At 45.2% G+C, this 9,946-nt stretch overlaps 1 protein-coding gene across 1 annotated transcript in view; it reads left to right on the forward strand.

The window, feature by feature from the left end:
• LOC108570415 (discoidin domain-containing receptor 2-like) overlaps window positions 1-9,946 on the forward strand; it is a gene marked incomplete at its 5' end in the record, with an annotated part of 15,817 nt that overhangs the window by 82 nt on the left and 5,789 nt on the right. The window contains 4 exons of the mRNA XM_017932276.1: window positions 1-35; window positions 2,022-2,131; window positions 6,501-6,701; window positions 7,211-7,303. The exon at window positions 1-35 is cut by the window's left edge and continues 82 nt beyond it. Of these exons, the coding sequence (XP_017787765.1) occupies window positions 1-35; window positions 2,022-2,131; window positions 6,501-6,701; window positions 7,211-7,303 (439 nt within the window). The remainder of the gene's footprint in view (window positions 36-2,021; window positions 2,132-6,500; window positions 6,702-7,210; window positions 7,304-9,946) is intronic.

Below are 9,946 nucleotides of genomic sequence, written 5' to 3' on the forward strand. Positions count from 1 at the left end.
TGCTCTCGAAACTCTCCGAAGGGGCCTTCGGAACGGTAACGACATTGTTATTACGTCCGAGTAGATATCTATTTTAAATTAGACACGCGAACAGGTCGCCACGATCGACGATTCGTCACGTCCACTTTGATAACGAATTACCCCGGCGTTAGTTTTTTGCCGTGTTTCCCCATTTGGGCACGAGGAGAGTGCTCTTTACACCGGTTATAAACTACTTTGTTCCGACTTTGATCTTCCACCGATACACGGTTCACTCCCGATGGGAATAACGGGTTGAAAACATTTTGCTCCATCTATTTCCCGGTGATACATTTCATATCTCGAATATTTAATGAAAAATCGATAAAAGTATGACTGAATACTCTGTTTCGATGCTGTATATACTTTGATTAAAAACAGAGGCTTTCTACGTAAATTAAATTACGTTCGATGTAATAGTTACTCGAATAACCAGTTAATTTGACTTTCTCAATTAACAAGTTAAAAAGCGAGCGCATCTATGAAACAAAAGTTCGATATTAACACTCCGAACGACCAAATGAATTACATTCCAGAAAAATTAATACAAAAATTCCACATCGGAAAAATTGATAATACGGAATTAACGAACGTCGTAATTAACGATATTATAACACAAAAGTTCCCGAATTTAGTACAAACGATTAAATGGAAAACGAGGTAGATCCAACTGATTAGCTCGCGATGTGGGCATTAATTCGAAAGATAACCAATATGGGATATATCATTTGTAGATAGCTCCTTAATACCACGTAACGGGCCTGAATAGTTCATGACCCAATACAGAATCAGAGAATTAGCAATCTCCCGTTTCGCAACGCTATACTACTTCCATATCATCAGCGCAGCATTGTAACGTCAAACCGTCCGTCTCTGCGTGATTCCCGCAACATTATCATAATACACTCACTGTTTGTAAAGTGTCGCTTTACCGCGTTAATGCAGAGCAACGGAAACACCTACTGAAATAGCATCGAGCCGCGGCAGAGTTAAATTACAAACGGCCCATATTGCGAACGAACCGGACGGTGCACCGCGCGCAACCAGCCCCGGGAACGACAAACAACAGAGGCATCGTAGCTGCATCGTGGCGGCGTCGATTCCGCATCGATTCGGAAACGTAACGCACACTCTCTCGTTCTCCTTGCCCATATGCTCGACAGCAGACAGACAGACAGACAGCCAGAGCAAAAGAGAGAGAGAGAAATCAATCCGTTTGTTGACGGTACGCGGGGCAATTCGCCACCGGGTGCGCGCAACAATACGTCGATTAACGAAGTGTCCACCCTGTTATTCTTCCCGTCACAATAGCGCCTCGTCTGGCTCGTCGAGGATAATCAGTTTAGAATGCGTTAGAGCGGCTAATAATTCCCTTTTGTTTCCTCTCCGGCCGCTGGCACGCCGTTAATGACCGGCCAAGAGACACTGGCCTGTTCCGAGTTTCGGCCTCGTCAGCCGACCGTTGCATCTGCATACACGCCCGCGACACCGTTCGTCCTTTCGACTTGGAAATCTGCCGCGTCAATCTGACGCACCGCGGTGCCACAGGAGCACGGAATTAATCGTAGAGCTTCGAGGTGGACGACGCTCGTTACGGGTTCGCCGACAGAAAATTGCAAAATTCCTGTGCATCGCAGGCGCCGGATATGTACTTGAGAGCGCGCTCAAGCCACGCATAGTCGTGCATGTTACTCGTTTAGCTGACTTCCTGTCCGACGACTCCCCGTCGTCGTTGACGAACACCTTCCCAGCTAGGGCGAATACACCTGTTCACGGTGAAAGTACGACGAATAATCGAAATTCAAAGATCATCCGTTCTCATTAGACGAATTTATTGCGAGGAAGATCCATGGGGTGTTTTTTTCTTTTATGATTTTCATGGTAATATAAGGTTGCGCTGTTAGGTTTAATCAACCGGTCCCGGTCTCGGAATTTTTCTTTCGGCGGCCGTCGACCGACACCGATTCCACGTGAATAAACGTAAACAAATTATGCCCATAAAGGTATACGTGGCGGAAGCAGAAGGGATCCCGGAGTACGGAACGACGACCAGCGTTGGGAAGCGTCTCGTCGCCGTCAAATTTTTACTGCCGGAAGCCAGCGAGAAGGAAAAGTGAGTATATAGCGGCAGGCGTGCGCGCATCGCTCGCGCAATTTGCATTCCGTTTCGCTGTTACAGCGCGCTCGATCGAGCCATCGCGCCCCTATCCCACCCCCCTCGGTCCGTCTTGTTCCCCTTTTTCTCCGCGCTCCGGCGGCGATAAACATTTTACAGCCGTAGGAGAACGCTCGGTTACGCGGCACGTGATTTTACGCAAGATTCGTTTCTTACATCTGGTGAACGCGCGCGCGAACACTTGCACCGGCGAGACGATTGTCGAGAGGAATATCGGAGACGACCGGGGGTGCGAAACTAGTTTGGCTCGATTTGGCTGATTTTTTTTTTACGTTCAATTTACTTTAGTAGTAGTTTTATCTGATCGTAGTGGGAGGAAATAGTGTTTAACCCCTTTCGCTATGAATGGTGTGTATAGAATGGAGGTTTTTCAGTGCTTCGGTGCTAAATTTTCTATTTTCTAAAGTATTCTCGCGAAGAAGTTTGAAATTTCTAATTCAAAGTGAAAATAGATCAGTTTGGCACCTTTCTTACTAAGATGACACACTTTAAAATATTCCATTATTATATCATTTAAAATATAATTTAGAGAAACCGAATTATTCTACAAAATTCTGTATGAAATATAAAATCTGATAGAATTACCTGGCAGTTTCCCCCGAAATGCTCCATATCTAAAAGCAGAAGTAAACACGCACTCGTTGTTATAATTCTTTCCACGTACGAAGTAGCCATCCCATAAAATCCCGAAAAGACCGCGATTAAAGCCGAAAAATACAAGCGATACCGCTCGAAGCAACGGTTCCCCTGATATCGAGGGTAACCACGAGATGCACAATAGCCGATGGGCATAACGCAACGGAATCGAGTAGTCCATTTCGTTGGTTGACCGCGCGGTGAGGTAACGTAGGTCGTGATACAAACCGATTCCGTATGCATCGGGCGATCCTCCTCTCGAAATGGCTGTCCCGTGCATAAAATTCATAGCGGAGGTCCTTCCCGAATGTGTCCCGGTTTCTTTACCGAAAGCCAGGCTACAGTCCTCCTTCCTCCTCCTCCTCCAAACATCGTGGCCGTGTCGTTTTATAGAAGGAAACCCCACGGCGGTGAAACGTCCAGATATACCGGCGAAGGCGATCGTTCTCGCGGCTATCAAGCTAGACATCAGAAAAAGGCCAGTTCGATTCCACGAATGGAATAGATTTGCATACAATGACCAAGGGGGAGATAGGGTATCGAGAGTTCGCCGCGCTTCGTGGCGACGCGAAAGAAGGGATCAGAGGGTGGCCTCTGGCCAGAGGGACAGGATTCGGGACAAGCGAATCCACCGAAGCAGATGACAAAGCTTCCTCCTTCCAGAAACGAAAATCGACGACGTCCATCGGATATCGTCGTCGAGCTCTTGGTCCCTGGGCTTTTGTGCACGGCCAACTTCGCGTAGTTGGCAGCGGGAGCAAAGTTTCCGCCGGTCGCGCGAATGAGTTATCTGATGCTTGGTGAAAAGGAGAGCGGAAAGACAACGCGATTCGGCTCTAACCAAGGGAGGGAGAGACTTTTAAGTCCCGCTAGTTCGTAACTAATTCCGACGATATCGCGCAGACGAGCGCGCCACTTGTCTCGCTCCTCGTATACATAGTTCTATATCTTGAAAATGGATTTCACTTCTTCTTCGAGCTTCCTCGTCCAAGGAACCTCTGGTAAAAGAATGCTCGATTAACTCTCTCGCAGCATGTTACGAACGTTGTGCAGCACACGCTTGAACGTAATAGGAGCTCGCTGTTAGCGGTAGGGTATTTTACATACGAAACTTTTTCACTGATTGATGTCCCCTTTTTCGATACCGTGCAATTTTTTAGAAAAATATTGTTCCACGGCTGGTGTATTTCAATTGACGTGTAAAATATGTTGAATTTAGCATGTAAAAAAAATAAAGAGGAGTACGTTTAATTAAAACCATTGACATTGTTGAACAACGATCAATACGGAAACGACCGTGTTTGATTTGTAGCGGTACCTCCTACGCTCTACCACCAGAGGGACGGACTAACTGGCGAAACACCATCCTTTCCCGCTAGTCCCCGTTCCCATGTATACAATTTCTAACCTAAAATTCACCGTGTTTAAAGCACGTATCTCCTAGCTAGTTTTACTAACGAGTTCACCAGGACCCCAGAATAAAACGTATTTTTCTTTCCCCTTTTGCCTATCCTCTCTCCCTCTCTCTATTTCTTTCCATAATCCACCGCCCATAGATTCAACAGGAAAATCGTCCTCGTGCACTCGAACTCCCAGTGACCCGATAGATTTCGTAACTGTACCCGGTAACATTAGTAGATGTAACGCGCGTTCACGATTTATCATGTAAAACGATCGTTTCTGTTAATGTACTCCCGCCGGTTCCGCTTTATCGTGATTTGTGTAAATATCGGTGTTTCGAGAACCGTATGGCTCACACGCACCGTCATAAATAAAAACTGAAACGATCCAATCCGTGGGTTTCCACGGTTCCTCGGGAACGTTTGCTCACGCAACAAGTCTCCCGCCGTGAGGATGACTTATCGCGCCCCTATCGTGACTCTCTCGAGCTTGCTCCATTTCCTTTTTCCACCACTTGCCTCCCATGTTCCGTCCACGCGATCTCTCTTCCAAAAGGGGGACAAAGAAATCTCTTCTCTTCTTTTCTTCGACGTTCTCCGCCAATTTACAATCGTTCGACACTTACGCGATCGACGCACGATCCAACGATTCGGTTTTTTGCGCGGACGGAAACGAACGGTGAAACGACTCGCTGTGACCAGTCTACATTCAGCAGAAGACCCTGCTCGCGACAGATAAGGAATGTTTTATGCGTTATACCCGATATCACGAGTTGCAGGTATATCGACTCTCTTGGCCACGTGCGCTTTGTCCGAAATAACGCTAAATAACGAGCCAGCCAACGTTCTCCCTCCCGTGACGGTGTTCTCGTTAAAAAAAAACACCGTTGCACCGTTGAATTCTTCGATTCTGGATACGCGATATGATTTAATCGCGTACCATGTTCTCCCCCCTCTACCATTTACCGTACGCCGTTTCCATACTTTGTTCATTATTGAACAGAGTTTTTGCCCTGCCGTTAACAATCGGGCCCGTTTTTCGTGGAATATGTTTAACTCCAGCTCCTGGGAACGTGGAACAATGCTTTCAATTTTCACGAACAAACACAGCCGCTGCGCGCTATTCCAACTTTTCCATTTCGATGAAATTCAATCACCTCCTTTTATTAATTTTTTTTTTTTTTTTGCCAAACGATACCTTTTAACGTAACTTACGTTTATTTCGCGTGGAACGCCTGTCTGGTTGGAAACTTCCCATTCCTCGACCGCTTGATTCCCTATCTCATTCCCCTCGGCATGAATATTCATTCGAAAAATTAATTGTGCCTCCCGCGCTCGCACGTTCCCGCGTGCAGATAAAGTAACACCGATTTCTGAACGTTTGATCGCGCCAGGTGTTAGATAAGAGCGCGACGAACAAGTTGCAATTAACACCAAGTCGAATCGACAACCAGTCGCGATTCTAATACGCCTGGAACGTATTATTTTCGCGTAGAATTTAGCAGCTTCTATCGGTAGGGGTGGTGCGGTTGTCGCCCACACGGCTCCAAGGTGTCGGTACGATGGTACGCACCAGAATTCGCAGTTTATGGGGAATCGATACCGAGAGGCCACGTAGTTTTGTTAACGGCCGCATTAAGCTATCACGCGAGAGTGCCATTACCAAGTCGATCGTAAGTAAGGCCGAAGTAACGATGCTGCGTGGAAACGCGGCTTGTTAGCTGCTACGGCTCGTCCTCTGCTACTACCTACCACCTCCCTGGAAATCGGAGTTTCCCTCTTGCGACCTAGCTACGACGGGACGTAGCAGCTAGCCTGGACTCGTTTTACTTGGTAACCGGCATGCAAACGAAACGCCGAAACTTTGCAAGAAAATCTTACGGTTATTTCGCGCAATGGACACCGTCGAGCCAAGCAGTGGGTCCATTTCCCTTAACAATTCCAACGCTCGGTTCTCTCGCGTCGATGTAAAATTGGACGCTGTATACGGTGTATCCCACGGTTTATTCTTCCCTTTTTGTCGTACACGACTTTTCTGTTTATGTACACGGGACGAAAACTTCGGTACAATTCGCAAGAATTTCACGAGAAACTATCACACCGTAATCTGATTACGCGGAAAGAGGACGTATTAGATCGTCGGTATCGAAAATACCGAAAACTGCTTTCGTTCACTGCGAATTTCGAACTCTAGCACACGGGCGAGATATTCGAACGGCAACAGATTACATGCGGTGTCAGGAGTCAGTAAATCCTCCGGATCTGTTAAGGTTGGATTTCCAACGAGACGTCAGGATTCTGGCGGCCCTGGAGGATCGCAATATCGCCAGAGTCCTAGGAGCATGCTGCCGCGAGGAGCCATATTGCGTTGTAATGGAGTACCTGGAGCACGGAGATCTCTGCCAATTCCTCAAGACTCATATCACTGCCGAGGACGCGCAAGCTATGCCGATCGGTGTCAAAACGCTCAGGTAACTATGAATTCTAAAAAAAAAAAAGACCACACTAAAAATATCAATACTGGGAGGATTGAAAATGTTGTCTCTACGGGCGAGAGGAATATCTGATATAAATCAGAAACTCGCGTCACGTCGTGTCAGGTGACACGTGGAAAATTCATCAAACACGAGAATTTCAATAATTTCCACGGTTGAAACATTGGCGTTCGTCAACGAGACTCGAGATTTAGTTTCATCCGCTCTGTGGCGAGGCGTCGCGAAGTTAACACCCAATAAGTTTCTCTCCCAGAGCGGAGTTTGAAGCGTTTATTAATCGTGAGCGACGCAGTCTTCGCTATAGCAAGCACCAAACCTCCCCCTCGTTCGCGTTCCGTCGTCTCGACGACCCGACGCTTCTCTTTCCCATCCCCAGAACGTCCCCTTTCCTATCACACCACCATCCCACGCTAACCCGAAAGGCTTGCAGGTCTCACGCCTTAACTTTGTCCTCTTGCGACTCACTTGCCGTTTCCTCGTTTCAGTTTCAACTGTCTCATCTACATGGCGGCTCAAATCGCGTCGGGCATGCGGTACCTGGAGAATTTGAACTTCGTGCACCGGGATCTCGCTACTAGGTGAGTACGACAGAAGTTCGACCGAACGGTATCCGGCAGGATCTCTCTTTCCCACGAGGATAAACGTGTCTTAGCGGCTCGCATCCGAACTATCATCGTAGCAGATGTTTTGTTGCTCGAACACAGACGGTGACAAAGAGGAAGAGACGGGAAACAGATGGGGGAGAGAGAGAGAGTGAGATACGTGAACACGTTGTTTCGACTTCTTGGCCGGAGAACACGCGGTGGAAATACATATAAATGGGGGCTCTTTAATCAACCTCCTCCGTATACTCTTCGCAGATTTCATTTCCCTTTAACCGCTCGTCGGTGTAACGATGATGTAGTAACAGAATATTAGGAGAGTAATTTTCGTAGTAGCTGAAAGGATTACTGTGATATTCGTAGGAAGAGATAGATTTGCGTATTTTAACGATATCAAGCTTCCGTATTGGATATGATTTTTTTTTAACGTTCGACGAGGTGATCGGAGCGTTAGATATATCGAGGAGAAGAGTATTGCTTACTTGAAACGTGATAAGCGTGACTGTTAGGTAGGTGAAAGTTTGGTATCGAGCTTCTCCGCAACACGCTTAAGTTGAAATTAAATTATAGCTTTCCCAGGGTGCATTTCCATAAGCTTCCTAAACAAACGAAGCCGCAAAACCACATGGGAAATCAGCGATTCGTTAGCGATCCGTCGGGTGGAAAACAGCAAGAACGGTAGTTTATTTTCCCGTGGAATAACGATTAAACATTCACGTTGCAGTCATTATCGGCTGTACGTCAACATCAGAATTGTTTGCACGGTTTATTACAACTATAAATTACCCGGGCGCCGTTGTTCATGAAAATCTGCGTAACTTGCAGAATCGCGGGGAATTATCGCCGGTTCGGATCTTCCAGCAATGTTCCTCCGAGCGAAATTACATCCGATTCGATAGGACGGTACGATAAACTTTTACGAAGTGTACACGCGTGACGCTGTGAAAAAGGAATTTTCGTAGCGTAATACGGGGACATTTCCAATTCTACGAAACGCCTCTAATATTGCCACGATCAATTTCCATTCCCCGATACGGTTCAACGTGTCATTCAGTTTCGCGATTATTGTTTCTCTCGCTCTCGATGGTACTTCCGCAAATTTTTTTCCACGGATTTCACGATGGCTTAATATTTAAATACCTGAATCTGTGTGTTTTTTCTTCTTCTTTTTTTTTTTAAATTTTACAATAAGGCTCTTGCTTCAAACGAAACATTCAAATATGCCTCGTTGAAATAACTGGAGCATATTAAATATCGAATAATACACGGCACTCGTGAAAGTATTAATACGATAAATTTCCCAACTTGCCGTTAAATTTTCTATGATAAAAGGAAAAATGAAAAAAAGAATATTTTCCAGGATTAACGAAATTCGGTATTCCACCGGAGGGAAGCTGGGATAATCTTTGTCATCCTATATAAGGGGTATAATATCCAGGATCAAGGGACCCTTGACTTTCACAGACAAAAGCGTATAGCCGGTATGCAACGAAACCCATCCATGTTCCTGTTATTGAAATGCAATGGCCATCCCCGTCGAATCGATGGGAAGTATAGATGCACATATGTGCATATGTGCTCTACATACATATTCACGCTAACCGCGGTGCTCTTACAACACGTGGAACCTAGTTTCCGGTTGACCAGTGTCTCTCAAACGACCGCTCGTAAATCTTAATAGAATACCAGGATGCGCTTCCTGTGCGCACGCCGTAGTATTATTACGACAGTGCACGTGCTTCCCAATGCATGTGGAACGATTTGAGTCGATTACTGACACGATCTAACGCCATCGACTAAAAGTGTACGACGATGCTTGATGCATTTTTAATTTCGTTTTTTTTTTTTATAACAGACACAGGTGCAAAGAGATCGAGCTTTGCAAAATGGAGAAGTCGACGAGGTGATGTATCGAATGTTTAATTACACGATAGAGTATCACTTTTGTATTACCATTCGCAAGTCCATTTTCGTTACGTTGAAAGTATTACTTTTTTTTTTTTTGTTTGACCTAAAACTGGTCAATTGTAGAAATGGAAATTTAAAGTAAACAAAGTTAGTTTGCTTTGAAGCCTGAAACAACCGACTGAGTAAAAGATCCAAGAAATGTTTTTACGAGTTGCCTGAAAGCTTGAAACAGCCCTTTTGTTGGTACAGTAGCAAAGGTACCCGTTGTAAAATTATAAAAACGAAAGCTGTTCTACCGTTAGATTTTTATTAAATCTTCGTAATGTCGGACTTTCAGTAATACACGTGTGTGTGTGTATGTGACTACAGTTTACGTAATTTGCAGTAACGAAGTTATGCAACTTTTTGTAAACGAACGAAAGATGGAAAGGTAATGAAACCCCGTGTATTCGCGTAGACGTGTAAAATAGTTTGTGAAATATTCAACAACGAACGTTACCATTTTGTTCATTTAATATTCCACTTGGCGATTCGTTTAAATAAAATAAGAGCCCATTAGCCGTGTTCCGTGAATAACTAAACGAGCTTCAAATATTTTTCAATTCTCCCGTTTTACCTGCAGAAATTCACCTCTGCTCGCGTTCGAAACAAAATTAGTTCCTGTAATAAACGAAACAATTTGAAAAAAAAAAAAAAAAAAAAGAAAAAAAC

Source organism: Habropoda laboriosa, unplaced genomic scaffold (assembly GCF_001263275.1).
Source record: "Habropoda laboriosa isolate 0110345459 unplaced genomic scaffold, ASM126327v1 scaffold84, whole genome shotgun sequence".
NCBI lineage: Eukaryota > Metazoa > Arthropoda > Insecta > Hymenoptera > Apidae > Habropoda > Habropoda laboriosa.